Below are 22063 nucleotides of genomic sequence, written 5' to 3' on the forward strand. Positions count from 1 at the left end.
TTTACTGCCAGTCTGTGCTGATGCACAGCAATTAATGTGATTGCATTAATATGCACTAAATCAGGTTTCATCTCTTCCATGGAAAAATGGTTGTGGGGTCTTCAACCTCCATTTCATGACGGAGCTGTGCAAAGGCCTTTTTTTTTTTTCCCCATAAAGAACCTAAACTACATAATCTTTATTCTTCTTCTCAATCAGACAAGATGGAGTATTTTGATTTAAAACACATATTGTCATCCTGTTAGGCTTTGTTCAGAGGGCCTCTGGTCCCTTCAGTTTTGCAGTGAATTGCTCCATGGGATGGTTTTAGCGATTGTAGGTTTCTATTGCTATTTTCAGTGAAGAGTTCTGGTTATACCTTTTGCTGTCATCCAGGAGCCCAAGATAAAGCTGAATCTCTCACCTGCGCTGATTTTCACAAGCAGCTGGTTTCATCCAGCTCAGCAGGCTGTGAAACCTCAGGGAGCAGCAGCTGCTTACCTGTAGCCCCCTCTGAAGTGAGGCTGGGAAAACGCTCAGTGGCGCAGGGGAGCCGTGTCCCTTCTCGCACTCAGGTCTCCGCGGATGCGCCGCACGCTCTGTGCCGGCCCGGTGCCAGCCCTGCCGCTGTAGGTGCTGCGCTGCCTCCCTGCCTCTGCCGCCCTGCAGGGGTTCCGATGTCCCGCCATGGATGAGGACAGCCAGGACGAGCTGATCAACAAGAACGCTGCTCTGGGAAAGGGCAAGAGGCAGTGCCCCGTGCTTCTCAGCGAAACAGGTAAATGCGGCCTCTGCACGTGCACCTTTCTGCTTCCAGGTTGCAGATTTACCCTCAGAAGGCTGGTAAAGATGTATCTGTGACCGTTTGTCACCTTTTCCCTGACAATTTTTTTGTTTTGCTTCGCTTCATTGCTTGTTGTGTGTATCAGACCGCTGCCTTGCTTCCCTGGAGCTGCCCTGCCAATGGGCAGCTTTGATACCGCTGTGGAAATCTGGGAGTTCACTTCATCCATAACGGCCTTATTAGGGGCTCTGGTACCTGTTCTGCCTGTCTGTCTGCATCACATAGGTATTTCCTCTTCTCTTTTTAAGAAAGCAATGGTGGAAATAGCTGGGATTCAGAAGATGATACTGGCAGTGAAGAGGAAGATAACGACACTGAGGAAGAGGGAGGTGGGGAGGACAAGGAAGAAAGTGAAGATGAAGAAACAGAAGGTAAGGTCTGTTCATGTGCCTTAACAGGCATTTTTTAATAACTGAGGAAGAGCGAGATGAAGGCTGTTCCTCCAGCAGCTAACAATGAAATGTAAATCCACAGATGCTGCTCTGTCAGGCCGATGCCAAAATCCTACAGTAATAAGCAAACAAGCAATAGTGCCCAATTTCTAAGCTTTTAAAGCATTTGCATGTTTAAAGACTATCTGCTACTCAGAGTAGTGGAATTGTAGTCAGCAGGAGTGAACTCTGCCCCAGCATGAGAAGGGAAAAAAGTCAAAGTTGCAGCAATGGCTCATGCTATTTTTTCACTTAGGAAAAGCATGTTTGTAGTTTGCTTTGGCATGGGGCTCTGAAGTAAATGCTGTGATGGAGAATTCTGGAAATAAATTATTATTGCTGTATTACCTAGGGAGGATGGAAGAGGACATGACTAATTTTTCTTTGAAAAAGGAGTGTGAATATTTGAATTTGTTCATTTTACTGAAAACATACTCTGGAGATAACATGTACTTCTGAAACTGCTACACTCAAATTAATATTTGGATAGACAAAAATAGATTTTATCAGATCTAAAGCTTGTTGAGAAGGCAAGAGCACAGTTTTCCACGTTACTACTTAGACTGATTTAAACACAGAATAAAAAATTGATGCCAGGTGCCAAAAAGCTTTATTAATCCATCATTCAGAGTATTGTCTGTTATGTCCAGACAGGAGAATTCAGTAGAAAAGGCAAAGGCCCCATTCTTATTAAAAAAAAAAAAAAAAAAAAAAAAAAGAAGCAACCCAACAACAGCCATCCCCAGTCCTCACTCAAAGTGATTAGGATTTTGGGTACTTTTCGTTGCTTCTTGAAAACATCAGCTTAATTCACAGGTTTTAGGGAAAGACTAGCACATCTTTGTATTTTGTACTAAGAATAAAAATACCTTTCAACAATGTGTGCTGAGTGTTTAATTTTACTCAAAATCAAGTTTCTTTAAGCGGTCTCTAAGGCACTTAGATCCCTTGGCTCACAAAATCATATTTTACTAGTGAAATCTTTCATTTGCTGTTCTGCAGTAGAGTGTGTTGCTGCTGCTTTTCCTCTTGAATGTCTCTTAAAAAAACAAAAGTTGGGTACATGGTAACTTTATCATAACTTTATTTTTTAACTTCATTGTTCAGTGCTAGCCCGGCATATCTTAACTGTCTTGTTTAGATAATATTTTGCTTTTCTGGTGTCTGTGCCTTTAATCTCTTGCAAGACTACTTACATTATCAGGCTATATTTTCCCCCAGAGTAATCTATTGCTTTTTAGTGAAGGGATTTAGGAAGCAAGAAAACAGCAAAAATTATTGCCTTAAACTGAGGAGACTGTGCTTGACCCCTGCAGCCTCATAAAATAAGCTTACGTGGAATTTTCAGTGAACTGGAACCCTGTCCTGCCCATCCCCTCTGCCCCCATTGCTGAAGCCCTGCAGCACACACAAGCTGGTTTTTATCTCTCACTTCTTAAGATTGCGAAGATGATGAGGAGGAGGGAGAAGAGGAGGAAGAAAGTGAGGCCACTGTGGAAGGAGTGACTGATTCTTTGAAATCAGAGTCACACTTGAATGGAGTGAGCATCTCCTCTGATGAGGATGGTGAAAACTGCCCCATTTGCCTCAACACATTTAGGGATCAGGCTGTTGGGACTCCTGAGAACTGCTCCCATTACTTCTGCTTGGACTGCATCGTGGAGTGGTCTAAGGTGAGCTGTTTTGTCTCTGATGTCCTGTGGCCTTCTGGTGTGCTCTGCTCTATCCCCTGTGATCATGCTGTTGTGCTGTAATGAGAACAAAACACTGTAATATTGGTTTTTGCTTTCTTAAGCTTTTTTAAACAGACTTGGGTTACTGCTCTGTTTGGCAGGATTCATATTTGAAGTTAGGATCTGTTTTTCTTGTACCCATCCTGATTTGTTCTGTTGTCTACAAGCTGTAAGGTCACAAGCAAGTGTGCTTGTAGGCATCTACAGTTCTTTTGTTTTTTCAAGTTGAGATACTAATTTTTCTCTATGCTTGGATATATTTATACTTCTCTGTATATCTGTCTTGATATTTTCTTGAATTCTGTATTGTGACCAGTGGATTGGGATCTGTTGCAACCCTGAACATCTAAGCATAGAAAAGATGTAAAAGAATAATGACAATCAGCTTGCTCTGAATTCAGCTTTAAGTCAGAGTTCCTTGCCACCTGTCTAGCTCCCATAGTCATAATCCAAGGTGAGAATTACAACAAACTTACAGAGCATGCAGCAGTAGCAGTGGTGATTAAATTTTTTAAAAAGCAAATAAATTGCTATTACTGAATATATTTGTAAACCATTTCTAGCTGCTCCTTTGTCCAAAGGAAAGTAAATGCCTTAAAACATGAGCACTATTTCAAGGCAATGTTTGGAAGAACTTTGATGTTACTTTGGCAATTGAATAATAATTAAATTCCTTCAGTAAAATAAATGCTTCTCTAAAAATGCATGTTTAATAGAACATGTTGTTTGTAAAACAGATAAGTCAGTTTTAAGTACTTAAAATGTCAAGATCAATAGCTGTTAAAATGACTACTACATTAATGCTTATTACATCAATAATTTAAGATTACTTTTTAAGAATTGAATAAAGTGATGCACTTATTAACTGTATTGGGAAACTTATTTTTTTTCCTAGAATGCAAACTCCTGTCCAGTGGATCGAATCCTCTTTAATTACATTAACATTCAGGCACGTTTTGGTGGTAAAATCTTAAAAAAGGTAAGCCTTTTACTGTAGCAAACCACCAGGCCATTTGGCACATCAGTGTTATTCAAAAGTGTACCCTTCTAGGGTGTTTATGTAACACTTGCCATCTGAATGATTTTTTTTTTCTTATTTTGAATTTGCCTTTTGAGGAGCTGTGATCATTTTTCTTCCTCCTTCACCTTACTTCCTGCGATATTGTGTTGTGGCATCATTCGGGGTGGCAGAAAAGGGTGTTTTTTGTAACTGCCTGTTTTGTATAATGGACATTTGACTGAAAACTGTTCTGCATGGATAAGCCTGTCCACATGTGGAGAGTGTGGGCACATTCTTCAAGTGCTGTTATAGGATGAGTAGGAATAATCTAGACTATCCATGATCTCTTCCTTATGTCCTGCTGCCAGCAATGCTGTTTAGCAGTTGGGTTTGTAAGGGGAGAGAGGCACAAGGCAGTGGGAGAGCCCTGAAAGTCACTGTTGAGTGTGCCAGTAGTTGTTCACAAAAGAACATTATAGAGCTGTCATTGCTCTTAATTGATACCAGAAAGGTGTTGGTTTCCAGGGGACATTTAGGGGTTTGATGCTTTCATTTTACAGAAGTGAGAGTTAACATTGAAGTAATACAGGAGGCAGCAAAGTTTGCTCCCTTCTTTAGTCTCGTTTTTGGCATCTTTTTTGTTTGTTTGATTACTTTTCATCTTATTTCTGGATTTTTGTTTTGCCTGTTCTTAAAATGCAGTTTTCTATAGTCACTGTTGCCTGACAGGAGACAAGTTAAGTGGATGTTGTCAGGCATTTGATCATGCCCTAGGTGTGCTGAAAGAACTAAGTGAAGGTGCTGGTGTGTAACAGCCATTTGGGTTCCTTCACTTTTAGATTTTGCTGCAGGTACTACCATTAGCATGACGGTGGGTTTTGAGAAGTGCCACGTTCTGCATAAACTGAATCCCTGCTTTATTTAGATTCCTGTTGAGAACACGAAAACTCAGGGCACTGATGGAGAGGATGATCCAACCTTCTGTGAGGTGTGTGGCAGAAGTGACCGTGAGGATCGCCTGCTGCTCTGTGATGGCTGTGACGCAGGGTAAGAGGCTGAAATGAGTGGAGCCCTTGCATGATTGCACATGGCCAGAGTTTGGTCCACAGGCACTGTCTGGTATGCAGGCTGCCCCGTGCTGCTCTCTTCAGGCTCGCCATGTGGCCAGCCATGTCTGCACTATCCATAGTGCAGACATCCATCCCCGTGATGTGATGGATCCTTTTCTGGTCATATAGCAATGTATGCGTAGAGAGTCCTGCACACGTCAAGGCTGCAGGGCACCAAAACAGATGACCACACCTTCAAGTGATGAAGGTATTTGTGCTCATCCATGCAACATCTGGGTGTGTGAAGGATAGAACCTTATATCCTTTATGTCTCCTTGAGGAGAGGATGCATGACTTGTCCCAAGTGACTGGGCATTAGCACTGTGCAGGAGAAGTGCTTAAGATTCATGAAACATTGAGGATTTTCTTTACAGCCACAGCTCTTAAATTATTCTCTTACTCTTGCTTACTTCTGTTTCTGCCCCCTCCTTGATTAATACAATGAATGTTTTAGTAGAGTCATGAATATACTTGAACACAACTTTGGCTCTACAGTTTTCTGCTAGAATTTAAAGCCCTTGGGCTGTTTAATCAGTCTTCCAGCATTGTCAGTTTGAAGATGTCAAAAGTTACCCACTGAACAAAGAGAGATGCTAGCAATGAGTATGTAAAATAACTTGTCAAAAAATACTTCTAGCAAGCTAAACAGACATCAGATAAGTCTAGTTTTTCCTTTGTGTTCTGTGTCCATACACACTGATACACTGTCCATACACACATATACACTGATTCATCTTCTGGGAAAAAGACAAAATCAGGAACACTAAAGATTGCTAAGAGTATCGTTAGAACACAGTTTAAAATATTAAGCTAAAACAGTGTTTCATAGATCTTATCTGAAGTCTCATATTTAAATTCTTTCTGAATTTCCATAAGCCTGTCTCAATTCAGGGTATTGCTTCGGATTTTACTTCATGATCTCCCAACAGTTACTATAAGTTTTAAAATATGTTATTTCTAGTTTGATGCAGATGTTTGATTTTTGTTTCCTTTTCCTAAAGTAAGTTCTTTATATATGTTTGATTTCTAGAGCTAGCACTTCCAGAAGCACTTCCTGATAAAAGAGCTTGCAGTCTTTACTAGCTCTCCATGGCTGAGATTAACTCTAGAAAAATGTAGAATATTTGCTTCATATGCTCATAAGTACAAGTACTGTTAATACTGTGTTGGTCCTCAGGAAGCTGATGTTGCTTCCTGGTTGCCTGTCTTCCCAGCACCTCTGTACTTCTCTTGCCACCATCAGTTTTGGCTCTGGCCATTTCTTGCAGCTCGGGTTCAAATGGCAAGTGATTCATTACACAGTGAGGGGAAAATGCTCAGTTTTCTGAGACTTTTTTGAGCCTAAAGTGATGATAATACCATCTAGAACTGAAGTCACTTGTACAGCTATCAGGTAGCATCATTTCTCTGCAGATTGGTATAGTGGATGCAGGAATCATACTTTCAGGCTTAAGAAAATGAGTCTGCCTTATGTAGCACTGGGTAGAGATAAAATGCTGTCATCCCTTGGTAAGGAGGACACAGTTTGATTTTGGTTTTTTTTTCCCCTCGAGGTATCACATGGAATGCCTTAATCCTCCTCTGAGTGAAGTCCCTGTCGATGAATGGTTCTGCCCTGCCTGTGCCCCCATGGGTGCCAATGGTGCTGCCGGTAAGGGTTTCGTGGTAGCCAGTCAAAGTAAATATTTTTCTCCCAAGTTAGATAATGTGAATCATGTGGTGTTCTGAAGACATGTTTAACCTCCTGGCTTTATCTGTTTCAAATAATTGTTTTGATAAGTATTCTCTTGAACCTTAAGATTAGATTTGAACTGTTGACTGGTAAGAGGATCTTGTTTATGAAGATTTTCATCTGCAGTTACAACCTGTGGAGCTGCTTCTTGTAAGCATCCTTTAACCTTTCCAAGGCAATCCCAGCACCGTAGTGTGACTGCACTGTGTTACATTGGAAAGAATTTGTTAGTGTCCTGACCTCAGATTGCCAAGGTAGCAGCAATTTCTGTTACCTAGAAAAGTGTTATACTGTGTAGCAGTCTGAAGCAGTGGTGTCTGTGCTCGTTTCCTTTCTAGAGGGTAACGGCTGCCTGCGGAGGTGATTGGTTTCAGAAAGAGAATGCTGATTTTTTGTTTTGTCTGAAATTCTTTAAATTATTTCACCTGTAGAAAGACAAGTAACCTCAGCCTGTTCTCGTTCAAGATGCAGATCATGTCAGTGAGGAGGAGGTGGCTGCCCTCATGGCTGATGTTGTCCCCACCACCAGTAGGCTCCGCCCTCACGTCCGAACCCGGGCCATAGCCAGGACTCGGCAGAGCGAGCGCGTCCGGGCCACGGTGAACAGGAACCGCATAACAACAGCGCAGCAAATTCGGGTATCCAGGGGCATTTCTGAGGGAGCCTCTGCAGGAACCCTGGGGAAGAGTTACTGAAATAAGCCCCCATTTCAGTAGCTCTGCTGTCTGTGTTGACTGTCCATAGCACAGTGGTTAGTAGCTGTGGAGCTCTTTTAATCTGAGACGTACAACATGTGCAAATGGAGTACAGCACATGACCAAGGTGCTGTATTTTGAAATGCTGCAGGAACTTCCTCTCTTAACCTGCATTTTTATCACCCACTGGTGTAAGCAAAATTATTTTTTTTATTCCCACTTGCTATTAATACAAAGTTTGTGCACCACTTCTGTTTTTTTAGCATGTTTGTTTGACAGTCGTTTCTTTTCCTTTGCCCTCCTACCTCCTTGCCCATAGCAGTAGAACATGTTGGGTGCCTTCAGCCCAATTCTCTCAAAGAGAAAAAAATTGTATATTTAAGGTTTCTGTCTTTGTGAAAATCAGTCCCTTGTTGGAAGAGGAAAAAAACAGATGTTAGTGTCCTCAATAACGTGGCTGCATGAGTACAAACACATTAACAGTACTAGAGAATCTCTGCAGGACAGTATCCCAAATACACAGGGTCCCTGTCTTACTGTATTAAATATGTTTGAGATAGCTGTCATGAATGAAGATCCAGTTCACCTTAAGTTTTTATCACATTTTCCCTTGATTTAAGGACTTCCCAGAATGCTTTAGCAGTTGTTAAATTCAATTATGTCCTCCATAATGGAGATGATCTTATTTGACTGCCAAACCCCACTGTCTCCAAACCCAGATGTTTCAATTTTAACTTCAGAAGAATTAATAAAATAGGAGAAGTTGATGAATTATTCCGTTCATTGTTGTTAGCAATTACAGCTGAGTCGTCAGGGCTATATGTTGAAAAAAAAAGAGGAAAGTGTTTAAGTGAAAGACTCTTCAAGGTAACTGGTGTTATTTTTCTTTCTTTCCCTACTTGTTTTAGTAGTAGTGTGGAGTCATCTCCTGTGGGTGAAAGGGGTGGTGCTGGGGGACTTTACTATTCCATGGTACTGTAATCCTGGGAACCCAGCACTTCCCATTCAGGAGCTGTTCCTAGCTCCACTTCTCAGTGTGCAGGGATGATTACAAACGATCCATAAAGGCACTGTTATTTATTGCCTTTGTCTCTGAACAAAAGTGCATCTTATTTTGGCTCATACCTTGAGTTGACTGAAGTGTAGTTCCACTGGTTGAGGGAGTGTAAGTTGTCCTCCAAGCACAGTGAGAAGCTGGGAGCATGCATGTAACTCTGAAGGAGGCTGAAGGACAAGGTCCTTAATATGCCAGTCAGTAGATTAAAAAAGTGACATAATTGCTCAGCTGGCAGCTTGGTGATGTCAGGGGTTTCCTCATTTGAATCTCAAATCCATTTTTTATCAAATGCTTTTATAAGTCAATGTTGCTGAGCTTTAGGTACCTGTGTGGTGTAACTTCTAATCCTCCCCACAGCACGTGCCAGGGTACCTCATGTCCTCTCTTCTGGATGAAACAATTGAGGCAGTCGTAGCAGGCCTGAACACAGCCATCTACCAGCGTCCTCTGGCACCACGCGCTCCTACCAGGCAGAAGAGGAAAACTGGTAAGGACATCAGGCACCTTAAGGGAGCCTGGATCCTACTAAATCCTCTACATCAGCTGTGTGCTGCCACACCTGCACAGCTGTGGAGGTATCCCATGTGCATTTTCTTCTTTCCCTCTACCACCTCTGCCCAGAAGTGTCATGAAGGCTGTTTTTAACTGAATCCTGATGATGTCATTTTTTCTGCTGTGCTGTTGGTGGCATGCTGTATGTCTCTTTGAGCTACTTTGTGTGTCGTGGGGAGATGAGAAGGGGAGTACAGTGTAAAATACAGTGGCAGCACTTAGCCAGATCATTGGCTTTTGTCCCATCAGGAAGGCGGAAGAAAGTAGGAGGCAAAAAAAGAACTCAGAAGAAATCTGCTGCTGGGAAGAAGAGTTCAGGGACACAGCCGAAGAGACGCAAGCGCCTGACAAAGAAGAGAAGGGGGAAAAAGATAAGAGTAAGATCACATGTGAGTGAGTTTCTGTCAGTCAGAGTCTGCTGTTTTCAGCCTTCTGTAAAAGCACTATAACACGGGATTCAGCTGGAAGAAATGCCACCTTTCAATCACAGCAGGCACCTTTCTTTCTGGTGGGAGTCTGTGCAGGATGTGTCCAGGGTACTCCAGAAAGATGCTGTATGTGGAAGTGAATTGCAACTTCCAGACAGGCTTGCTGGCTATGCTGATATATCCTGTTACCTGAACAGTAGGGATCAGATTGTAAAGCATGTCCTGCAGGCTTTGTGTCCTGCCTTGCCATTCATCTGTAGTGCTTACTTGGTACTAGTGCAAGCTCAGTTAAAATTGCCAGCACCTATTCTTTGTAATAGGCTGTGGGTGTTTGTGGCTGTGTTGTTGCAAACCCAGCTTATCAGCTGTAAGAGCCCTCAAACTCCCTTTCAGTTGTGGGTAGTGTTCTCTTGTAAATTCCTTTGCAGAATACTCTGCACCAGCTTGATTCTTTTTGTAAGATACTTTAACTAGAGTCAACATCTTAGAGCCAGAACTCCAGCATTTAATAAGGGACCAACAATTTTGAATTGACATTACTAAAGACTTTCAGAAGCTTAATTTATCTGGTCACTTATATCCGATACGTGCAGTCTGTGTTTGAAGTGACATACGGGCCGTAGTTACAAGTTTCATAAATGTGTTAAACATAGACAATAAATGCACACTACTTGTGCTGCTGGTGGTAGTAACCTGATGACTGTGCACAGCTTAAGTGAAGAATTTGGGGCTTTAAACACAAATTTACCTGCCCTAACATAAAAATAATCCAATCTCTTTGTCTGTGCAGGGAAAAAATGAGGCTACTACTCGCTCCCGTATTGCAAGAACCCTTGGTCTCAGTAAACCTGTGCATGGGGCCTCACTTCCTTCCATGTACAAACCAACAGAGCCCTCGCTTGGGCTGATGAGAGCCGATATTGGTGCAGCTTCTCTCTCTGTGTTTGGAGATCCATATGAGTTGGATCCTTATGAAAGGTGAGAGATCTCTGGATTGTGATCAGGGGCCTGGTAATTTAAAAGCTGTTGGGTTGTTTGTACATACGGCTCCATGCAGAGTGTGAATCTCACATCTGAAGGCAGCTTTGGGTACACAACCCATGATAATACATAGTGGCCTGTTCTTTATTTCCTTCTCAACTGAGTTGCTAAACTTGTAAGGAATCAGCCTCCTCTAAAGGGTTTTTCTGAAATAATCAGCCTCCTGAAAACTTTCAGTAAGATCTCTGGGGTTCTTGAAAGGTTAGAATCTGAAGGAGTCTGGTCCTAATCCATTGCTTTTTATTTATTTATTTCAAATGAAAACAGCTGGCATATTTGGTATACAGTAAACACAAAATGAAATGGACTCCTGGAATCTTCCATGTTTCTCCTTTTCTTACCTTCACTTTTCCAGATGCTTCAAATTCAGGAGAAATCTTACTATGCTGTAGTTCATATCACTCATAAACTTTGAATTTTTGTGGAGGGGGCATCTGAAATTATTGTTGGTGAAATTTAGTTTTTCACTGAACACTCTTTTTTGATCCTTTCATAAAAGAAAATTGTCCATTTAACATTTTAGATATGGAAAGTACACTAGAGTCTCTGCTGTTTGAATCAAGCTGTTCTATTTAGGCAGAAGAGAAAATAAGTATATTGCACAAATATTTTTTAATGTATCATAATAAAACATACAATGCTCTCTATCTGCCAGCGGTATCATCTCTTTGATGTGAAAAACATTTCAGACAATTTCAGGGTTCATGTTTTATCACAGTAATGAAGAGGTTCCAGCAAATCCAGATTCTCCAGTGAGTGCCAAAAGGAGAGTTCTCTCCCAGTCAGCACTGAGGTCTCACCGTCCTGTAGCTAGACCCATTTCTGTGGGACTTCCCAGGTAAAAGTCCATTGCTTTTTTATTACTCTTAGTTGTATGGTGACCCTATCAGAAGAATAAACCTAGAGATCTCTTTATTTAACACTTTTCTTACCTTGTGTTCTAAAGAGTGCGTATGTGTGTGTACATGCATGCCTGTACAAGTGTAGGTAAATAACCACATCAATTTGTGCAAGAATTCTTTTTATGTTGAGCATATAGACTCTTTCATCATGCCTTTAACGTTTCCATTGAAATTTAAAGTTGGTGTTTCCACCCTAATCTGACTCTTCTTACTTTCTGTTTTGTGACTATTTATTAACCCCATTAGTATGTTTTAAACTCCAGTGTCATTACCTTTAAAAAAACACTTGCTTCTTAGAGAGGCCTGGGGAATCCAGTGACACATCCTGAGGAGGTGAGGGCTGTACCCACCTCACCCAGCATCTGCTGCTGTTTGTTGGAGTTCAGAAAATTGAGGAGAAGCTTTGTTTGATCCTGCAGTTTAACAGTTGCTTTGCTGTGTGTGTGTTGCCAGCCTGCCAAGGCCGGGGAGCCCTGACCGCCCCCCACTGGCAGCCACAGTGCATTTTCAGGGCTGAGGGGTAGGACACAGGGAACTGGGAGCATGATGAGAAGAAAAGGGATGAGGAAAGTCACTGAGGCAGGTACCAATAGAGTCACAGAAAACTGCAAGGCTGAGGGAGCTGAAGAGAAATTAAGGGAGCTCAGCTTAAGTGGTTAAAGGTGTGAAAGGGTTACATAGCTGTCCTCTAATGCATCTGACTCATGGTGAAGGTTGGTTTCTCAGGATTAAGGTAGTCTATTTCTATGATAACTTGGATTTGTCTACCTTTCCCATTTCAATCCTGAAGGGAACCTTTCAGGAAGCTTTCCATGTCCTCAGAGTTATTTGAGTAGCATGTTGATGAGGAGGTAGAACTGTTTAGCTGATACTCAGCTCTTCTAAAGGCTCCATTGGTCTGGGCTACACTGAGTTTCCTGGTCTGGTCTTAGCAGCTGATTCCTTTAGTGTTCCCATTTTTTCTCTCTGCTGTATGTTATTATAGGTGTTTTAGTGTACATTATGTGAATGAAGTTTCCTTTGTTGTCATACAGAAATGAAATCTAGCTCCTTCAAATAGCTGTGCCCCTTTGGAAGTTTGTTTTCTAGCAAACTCAAACAAAACAACCCCCCAAATCCGATCAACACAAAAGCAAAGAGAAAAACTGAAACGCCCAACACCAGAAGTACCTTATCAGTCCATATTTCAAGAACTGGGAACTTGGTAAACCATCTTCGTAAGATCGAGCAAAGCATAAAGGAGAATGTGCTGTCCCACATGTGGGAGCATTGCAGCTGTTTTTCAGTGTAATTTCTCTACGCCACACCCTTAGCTACCCCTACCAGTGGCACCTTGTGGTTAAACACTGGTTCAAGTTCTGTCATTTTTTTTAGATAGAAGTGTAGGCCTGAGGAATACATTTATGTTTGTGATTTAGTGGGGGCAAGAGAGGCAGCTAGGATAGAAATATCTCTGAAGTGGTAATCAGTGGTTTATCCTCCAAAAATGCATTTTAAATGCACTGGAAATTTAATCTTGATATACAACGCAGTGAGCACCAGTATTTGCTAACCAAAAGTCTCAGGTATGATTACTTTCTTATCATGTGTTATTCCTGTGGGAAGTCAGTAAAAGCTTCACCTTCTGTTTGTCAGAGAAAGATGGGGACTGAATGACTCTGGTGATGACAAAACTACAAGTGAACTTCCCTGGCTGATCTCTGTTTATGCCCTTGACTTTGGTTTCTTTTTAATGTAATGTGTGTGTATAGAACAAGTGCTGTAAGAGTAAAGGAAATGTAACCCTTCTGAAACATGCAGAAGCAGTGTGCCTGCCTTGAGTCCTGATCAAGAAGCAGAAGCTGCTCCTGTGCCTGATCTGTTGGGAAGTATCCTGTCTGGACAGAGCCTTCTCATGATGAGCAGTTCAGATGTGGTCATCAACAGAGATGGTTCACTGACAGCAAAAAAGGAAGGTAAGGACTTGGCACCTCATAGTATTATTTGCCTCTTTGTTTCATCCACATCTGCCCTGATCCTACAGGCTGCATAGCTTTAAGCTTAGGGATACTCTTACTGAGCCTTGGAATATGTAGGATAGATTAGTAGCTGCCAACAGTAGTCTGTTTTATAAGATGGATGTTCTGAAATAGTGTTGCTTGTCTGTGTTTAAATGCAGACCTGAAATTATGCTGGAGGATGTTAGTTTTAATACATAGTTTTCTTCTTTCAAAAGAACTGCACAGTGATTTCTTGCTTTGCTTTGTTATAAAAAATGTAAGACTGGATAGGCCAGAATTAGCTTAGTACCCAGTTTTTCTGGTGTGTGTCATGCATTGCTGCCATGCCTGTGATCTGTACTTTAGTTTGAAAAGCAGGATGAAGAACCTTAGCGAGAAATTTCTTTGCAAAAGTAGAGTTCTAAATATATGCTATCATCTCCAGCTGTGTCTTCCCTTGGCATGGCATTACTAGAAAAGAATCTGTTCAAATTGAAACTTAGAGCTTTATTCTTAAAATAAGTACCTCTGACGTCCTCTGTTATAGTCATTTCTGTCAATCCAGCACAGAATCATTTCTTTCCTAAATGTTAGTGTTTGCCTCAAAGATGTGGTTGTCTGGCACTAAACTGTGAGTATCTGGCCAAAAGAACTGTTGGACTTCCCTATTACTGTGTGGCATGTCTGCAAACCACAGTGGAACTTAAAATAATTAGCTTAGTACTTCTGTTAACATTGGCAGAAAATGTCCGGATATGTCCTGAAAAGCTGAATTGTCTGTTTGTGTGCCATAGCTCCATTTCACAGAAAATCAGCCAGTGACTCAAGAGTGGAGGATGGTTCAGGGCATAACACCCACCCAAGTACAGTGCTCTCAGGGACCACAGCAAGCAGCTCCATGGCCAGACCTTCCGTTTCCTCGGGACTGAGTATTCGCTCCAGACCCTTGTTCTCATCACCTTCACCCTCACTGAGCAGGAGCGAGTCTGCAGCAAGCCCTGCACAGACTGCATCAGAAAAGGCAACTGTAAAATCGGAATATTCAATGACACCCAGGTCTGTCCAGACTCAGAATACAGCGACTTTGAGCAGGCATGGCTCAAAGTTAGATGAAATACCCAGATTTAATGGAAAATCTAAAAATTTTGTATCCACTGATTCATCTTCAAAGCCCCTGGGCTGTAACTTGAATTCTGGCTCAAAAGCTGTAACTGTAAGGCAGCCAGTAAAACCACCTTCCCAGAGAATTGACATCTTTGAGCTTCCCAGGATACCAAAGATTAAAAAAGAAACCAGCAGCAAGCAGGTGGAGCCAGAACCTGCAGGAAGCCAAAGCTGTAATATCCCCAGCTCCTGTATAACCCAGCTGACTGGCAAGGAGAGCACTAATCAGCCAGGAAAGGGTAGCAGGGTGGAAAGTCAGAAGTCAAATTCCAAGGAACCACAGCAACAGACGCGTCCAAGCGGGTTGTCTTTCTCCACCCATCCCGGCAGCTCTAGCGGTTCATCGCTGCTGGGCACTTCGAGGGGCAGAGGCCCAGGCTCTTTTGAGAGCTTTAAAATCAATATTCCTGGGAACACAGGACATCCCAGCAGGCTGTCCAACCCAGGATTTTGTAATACCTTCCGCCCTGTGGACGATGAAGTGCAGCAGAAGGGGAGTCCTGCACCACTTTTCTCAGTAAAGAAGAAGCAGGTTAAAAGTGAGATCTATGATCCCTTTGAGCCAACAGGATCAGACTCGAGTTCAGAAAACAGCAGTCCTGAAAGGCTTGGCTCAGGGATCCCACTAACTAATATCACCAGGACTATTTCCATTGAAAAGCCAAAAGTTCAAACATTTCAAACTGTCCGTCGTTTCACCCCTTACAGGGTAGAAAATATATTTGGATCTGGGACTGACTCTGACGTGCCATCTAGTAACACAGAGTCTCGTGATGACGTGACAGTAGCAAGCAGGATTGTAGAACAGATCGCTGATAGAGAGGAACGAGACAATGTGGATGAGGAAGATGTCCTAAGCAGTCCTTGCACTTCATCTGCTGTTAAGGAAATTTCTAATACAAAGTGTTTAAAGGAGGAAAGCAGAGAAGGACCTAATGTATTCTTTAAAGCTGAGGAATTGATTAGACCTAGTATTAATGTGAAAATAGAACCAGATAGTCCCTCAAAGAGTGATGAGCAGCAGAAAGTCCAAAAGGTAGAACAAGCAGAGAGGCGATCACGTTCTAGATCCTGTTCAAACTCCAGCTCCCGAAGCAAGAAGATGAAAAGGAAAAAAGCACTTGTCAAAGAGCATAAGAGATCACGTTCAGAGTCAAGAGATAGAGCACACTCAAGGGACCGAAGCTCCAGATCTACCTCTTGGTCAGGTGGGGAAGATCACAGCAAAACACACACGTTAAAATCCAAGAGCAGGAGGTCTTCTACTGACCGTTCTAGCAGTCATGAACGGTCTAAAAAAAAGAAAACAAAGGATAAAGCAAAGGATAAAAAGGCAAAAACTTCTTGGTCTAGGGACAGAAGGAAATCTAGGTCACGTTCGGGTAGTCCTGGAAGTACTTGTGATTTTTATGAAAATAGGAAAAAGAAAAGACGGTCTCGCTCAAGATCAAGGCGGAGGGACCGCTCCCGGTCGAACAGCGCTGAGAGGACTAAAAGGCGGAAGCACAGGAGGGACAAAAGCTACGAGAGGTATGATAAAGAAAGTAGTGTGAAGTCAAGGGACAGAAAGAGATCAAGATCCAGATCTCGGGAGAGGAGAAAGTGGAGATCTCGGTCTCGGTCTGCATCTCGATCTTGGGAGCACAAAAGTAGCAAGTCAAAGGAAAAAAGAGTGCGATCCCGATCACGTTCCAAAGAAAGGAAACACAGATCAAAAGAGAACTTGCTTCCTCCTGCACCAGAAAAGGATCAAAAGCTTCCAGCCGAAAATGTGACCAGGTGTGTGGAGCAACCCCATTCTCTGAAACAAGAGCCGAAAGAGGAGCTGGTACTGGAAGGGCTTTCCATAACCATCCAACCAAATGTCAAACTCGAGGAAATAGAGACTGATACCCCAGTTCACTTGAGGGAGGTCCAAGAAACTATAAAGGTAGAGCCCATCTGTCAGGAAGTGAGCAGCGCAACTGCATTCCCTGCACCAGAGATCACGAACATTTGTGTCCCAATTGGTGATGTGGATTCTTTTGCTGAAACAGACTTAATGAATAGTACTGATGCAGCAGTGCTCGGTAGCTGTAGCAATACAAACCTAGAGATTACAGTTAAAATAGAAAATACTGCATCATGTCCATCTCTGATGGAACAACCCCCAAAGAAGGAAGTTATCTTGCACGTTCCAGCTGAGGCTACGCCGATTCAAAGCTCATCCAAAAGCAAAGTCACAGATTGTGTGAGGGAGGTTAAGGAGGAGTGCCTTGTCTCAAATGAAAATAAAAGTAATTTCACTAAGCCTGAACTTGAAGTGGTACCTCAGGTTCCTGCCTTGAAATCAAAAGCACCAGTGAAAAGAGTTACCTGGAATCTTCAAGAGGAGGAAAGTGGTACATTGACTGCTGGAAAAGCTCCAAGTAAGTCTCTTTTGGAAAATAAACAGCAGTTGAAACAGGCTGTCTAAGGCTTAGGGTTTTGGTGCCTGGCCAAACATGGTTGTAGTGTAAGAGCTCTGTCATCTGAGCTGGGATGATGCTGTGGTTTGCAATCCTGAGAGCTGGCATTTTGCACTGGTTGAAATCACAAGGTGAGTTGTGTTAATGAATTGGAGAGGACGTGCTGTCAGCACAGCTCAGCCAGTGGCAGCTTATTCGCTCGTGAAGCGCGTGCAGCAACCCCATCTCTGAGCTGGCAGCCCACGTCCCACCCTTTCTGCACTTAACTAGAATGCTTGCTTTGCCTTCGGAATTTATAAATGTTTCTCAAAATCAAGGAGCATGACAAGTCTCTGTAGCTCACTTCTGTGAATGCTGCTAAACCAAAGCTGACAGAAACAGTTTGGCTTGGGAACTTGTGCTGTTTGTGTTGACAGAGTTGCCTGTGTTTTTGGTTACTCTCAACAGACAAACCCAGTAGAAAGCAATTGCTCAAGGGGATGAGAAGTTCTCTATCATCGGAAGCTTTAAAATACGAATGCTAAAAAAATCCTTTTATAGCTAGTTTTGTTGTTTGATGCTTTTTATTGTAATTCTTAAAATAGAATTGGGTTTGAATCTTTGACCAATTATTTTGTTCTTAAGATGTTTTCTTTTCCTTCTCTTGGGATACCTAGGGATGCCGTTTTACAAACTGCAGCGAGCAAAAGAAGGGGCCTGGAAAGCAGAGGACTTGAACCAAACGTTAAATCAGGTGCAGTTAAATGAGCCTCCTCCAACCAATTATATGATTCCCGAGCCTATGTTTCCTGATCTAGATTCCTCTCAGGTTGGTTCCTATTCCAGCCCCCAAGTGTCATGGAAGGCATCCCATCTCATCTGTGCCCTTGTTGTGCAACACCCTCCTTTCATGGCAGTTTGCCTTCCTCTGCATGAGGTACATTTCGTGTAGCCTATACACCTCGGCAATCCTCCGATCATTTAATCTCTCAGGTGCTCCTTAAAATTGAAGAAACATATTATCTTTTAATTCTGCTCTGTACCTGCAGCCTCTGCTTTCATCACTAGCTTGCAGTAAGATGGTGCTGCCTGAGAAGCTGTCAGCTTCTTCCTGACTGTGATCAGGCTGTAAATGTTGGCATGGTAGCCTTGGTCTGAGCCGTTGGTCTGTGCTGTCCACCAGTTAAAAGGGGATTGGAGCTGGTGGTAGCTCGTGGTGGATGAAGGTGCTCTGAAGATCCTGCTCTGATGCTGTGTCTTGTCAGCACAAGCGCTGACGGAGCGGTGTCTGTTTCACAGGTGTACTGTCAGAACATCCCTCTGGCGCCGGCTCTGCCCTCCAGCCTGCCCCCCTACGCCCCGGTGAGCCAGCCCACGGTTCAGTTCATCATGCAGGGCAGTCTTCCAGCTCTGGGCTGCGTGGCAGGACAGAGCCTCACCCCAGAGCCGGGCAGCCTGGCTACGGCATCTGAGCCAGGAATCCAAGCTGCTTCTGTCGGAAGTGTGGAGGAAAAGATCAAAGCACCCAAACCTCCAGTGGATAAAACAAAAAACGAGGAAGTGAGTGACTGCATAAAATTAAAGAGCTGTTTATTTAAACTTTTTCATTTGGGGTATTTTTAAACTTTCTGTACTGTATTTTCCCAGCCCTGCTGGTTTTGGTGACTGACTGTGCTAACCAAGGAGCCAGCAGACAGTCCTCTCTTTGAATTCATTTGGGATTTATTTCATTTGAGGGTTCTACTTTCTATTGGTTCATCACAATAGGACAGAGAGGGATTAAAACATCTGAAATACATCCTTAAACTTCTGAAACTTTCTTGCATGAATGTTTGGAAGGGATTTTCCAGAAATCACGACGACCAAGTTTCTCTAAACACCTGTTTTTCTCATTTCCTCTCCAGCTTTGAAATTAATGTCAATTCTCATAACAGTCCTATAGGTAGGTAGGACTGTATTTTGTTCCTTATCAGCACTGAAAATGCAAAGATTGTAAAACACTTTGGAGATGTTTGAGTGCAAGTCCCTTGCTGCTGAGTTTTGGGTTTGCTGCACAGACCATCTGCTCTAGGCACAGTGGATGCTAACACAAGGATGAAAACAACTTAGCCCATTATTTTGCTTCATACCATAAAACCAAACAGAAAGATGCATTTCCCACTGAGCCTCCATTTATGAGCAACAGTTTTTATAAACTTGTTTTGGTGGCACCTGTAATCATTACTTCTTAGGCAACTCTGCATTTTTCAGATTGTCTTTAGAGCTGTCTGAAGCCTCATATTCTCAGTTGTGGTTTGCCGCTTTTGGAATCTCATACCTTTTGTTGGATGTGTGTTTACTTCAGAGCTGTTGGAAGGAAAGGAGGAGACCAAAATCAGGAAGTGTATGGTGTAGTCACTTGCTTAAAACACATTCTTTAATATACAGAATAAATGTTACATAAAGCAAGGGCTCCTCATAGTGCAAACTGATATTTGTTCCAAGACAGTAATTGACAGTAAAGGAAATCACTTTGAGGTGATTACTTGGGATGTTGAAATTGTGAAATGAGAATTTTCGTTGTTTGAGCGTTTCTAAGAAATACAGATTCAGAAACCATTCCCAAGACAGCACAAGGTAATGAAGTTCTGTTTCCTGTGCAGTACATGAAGAAGCTTCACATGCAAGAAAGGGCTGTGGAAGAAGTGAAACTTGCTATCAAACCTTTCTACCAGAAGAGGGAGATTACAAAGGAGGAGTACAAGAGCATCCTTCGGAAAGCAGTGCAAAAGGTGAGGGCCCAGTGAAAGGAAGTGGAGAGGAGGAGCTGGGCAGGTCATTACACAAGTGGCAGTACTTCAGATTGCACTTGCCATTTCAGCAATTACATGCCATAACTGGGCTAGCAGGTCTTTGGACCCTGACTCATACTCTGCAGTCCTGTGGTGAAGCAGTAGTTGCTTTAAGCCAGACTCTTTGGCGCCATTGATGAGAGCTGTCAGTCTGTTCCTTTTATGAGGTCATGTTTTCAGTGGACAAGAACATTGCTAAGCTTCAGTCGAGTGAGCTGAAATGGTACATGGTATCTGCCCTGGGTGAGAATGGTCACATCCCCCTCACTAGGGCCTTCAGCCAGAATTCTAACTGTTTCTGATAAAGCGACAAAATACTTTGTGCATTAGGTCCTTGAGCATCTGTGGTGTCCCTGGACCTTGGAAGAGGGCCTTGCAATTTTGCTGATACTAACTTTTGTCTCAAATCTTAGTGCTGAGCAGATCATGGCTACAAAAGATGCAGTCAGCAAGTAAATGTTGTCTTGTGAGGGGAAGTAATGCTCCCATGGTCAAGGCAGTTAATTGAGAGAACTGTAATTTTTCCCTGCTCTGTATTCTTGCTATCACTGAGAAATTCCATCATAAATAAAAATCCCCAAGGTAATGGCTGCAATTTCACATCTTCTGTGTGAGCTATATGTTTGCAAGAGAGCTGAGCAGTGCCAATTGCTACTGGAGTCATTCTGAACTCCTCTCTGAAGAGAGATAGTAACTTGTGTAGGGTCTGTTCTTTCTCCCCTGTTTCAAAATGTGTTCTCAAAACTGCCAAATTATTTTAATCTGAGCATTGCTTCCTCAAAAACATCCCAAAACTGGGATATCAGCACTTCCTTGGTTACCACGTGCCGTGTTGTGTAAAACTGGATGGATGGGTGGAAATCCTGTAGTAAAAATGAGTAATTTTGCTTTGAGATGCCTCTGCCTTCAGTTGGTGCTCTGAGATAAGCTCTGGGCCATTCCTGGAAAGCTTGAAGGAAATACTGCTCTTGTCTTTGTTTTCTGTTTTATGTACCCTGCTACGGTCCTCAGGAGTCCGTGCAGGAGTTGCCTTCCCTGGACAGCTTAGGGCCTCTCTGCCACTTGCAGAGCTGCTGTCATTGACCAAGTGCCCTTTCTGATCCCCTGCAGATCTGCCACAGCAAAAGTGGAGAGATCAACCCTATGAAGGTGGCTAACCTGGTGAAGGCATATGTGGAAAAATACAAACATATGAGGAAACATAAGAAAACCGATGGTGAAGACACACGTGAAGTGGAAAACTGAGAGCAAGCCACAGGCAGCATGACTTGGACTGAGCTTGTCCTAGCTGTGGACACTATGGGAATAACAGACCTGCAGTTGTATCCCATTGTAAGCAGAGTGCAGAGAAACAATATGATAATATAGACTTTATCTATGGAACCTTCTCTTGAATTGTTTCCATATGGGAATGAATTTAGGATTTTTTTGGATTCCTACAGCTGTAGAACTAAATAACAATCAAATGCCTCAGACCAGCAGAGTAATTCGAGGGGAAACACAGAAGAGATTCATGTTTGGAACTCCCGGATTGCTGCAGTTTTCAGGGTTACTTGATCACATTTTTGAGCTGTGCACTTGTCTTGCTAAAGTTTGAAACTGGACACCACTTTTCATACAGTATATTGAGAGCTGTATACTGTTTCCCTTGTGTTTATTTATCTAAATATGGATTGTCTTTAGAAATTTCTGATTTAATACTTGAAATGTTGTATTTTTAGCCTGTTGGATGGTGAGCGAAGCTTTACTCGCTCTGGCATTTGGGGATTGCAGAAATGAGCTAACCTTTATAAACTGACTTCAGAAACACTGCTCAAGCTGTGGTGTTTATTTACATTCTGTTGGAAGTACCTTGTTAGTGAAAAAACATAATTTGGGGGTGGGAGATTGTGTTGCACTTGTGTAAATAATTCACTGATGGCTGGTTTTGTGTCTGCGTTTCAGGAAAAGGCGAAACAAAAAGCAAGCGTTGTCAATTTTCCGTAACAAGCCCGAAGGATAAGGTTGAACTGATGTACAAAGCAGAAATGTGACAGAGTTTATAAAGTTATTTTGAATGGTTTTGTCCTGTAGCAGGTGTCATTTGTCTTGCATGTGCCTCTTGGCCTGGCTGTTCCGTGTAAACCTGCACGCGTGGCTCTCGCGTAAGGAATACTGTGT

The 22063-nt window shown here is 42.5% G+C and overlaps 1 protein-coding gene across 3 annotated transcripts; it reads left to right on the forward strand.

Moving 5' to 3' along the window:
* The first annotated feature begins 564 nt into the window (after window positions 1-564).
* PHRF1 (PHD and ring finger domains 1) lies at window positions 565-21965 on the forward strand. Of its 3 annotated transcripts, none has more exons than XM_068193854.1 (17): window positions 565-757; window positions 1072-1194; window positions 2695-2927; window positions 3883-3966; window positions 4913-5034; window positions 6650-6747; window positions 7294-7466; window positions 8938-9067; window positions 9382-9509; window positions 10351-10538; window positions 11320-11439; window positions 13304-13458; window positions 14277-17054; window positions 17750-17901; window positions 18372-18632; window positions 19715-19843; window positions 21014-21965. In XM_068193854.1, the coding sequence occupies exons 1-17, from the start codon at window positions 667-669 to the stop codon at window positions 21146-21148; spliced, it is 5100 nt and encodes a 1699-aa protein (XP_068049955.1). In that variant the 5' UTR covers window positions 565-666; the 3' UTR covers window positions 21149-21965. The 3 variants fall into 3 exon arrangements, with proteins under 3 accessions (XP_068049955.1, XP_068049954.1, XP_068049956.1); XM_068193853.1 differs by having other exon boundaries at window positions 566-757; window positions 9382-9521; XM_068193855.1 differs by having other exon boundaries at window positions 566-757; window positions 9382-9521; window positions 17750-17826.
* Window positions 21966-22063: the final 98 nt, after the last annotated feature.

This window comes from Anomalospiza imberbis, chromosome 6 (genome assembly GCF_031753505.1).
Source record: "Anomalospiza imberbis isolate Cuckoo-Finch-1a 21T00152 chromosome 6, ASM3175350v1, whole genome shotgun sequence".
Taxonomy (NCBI): Eukaryota; Metazoa; Chordata; class Aves; order Passeriformes; family Viduidae; genus Anomalospiza; species Anomalospiza imberbis.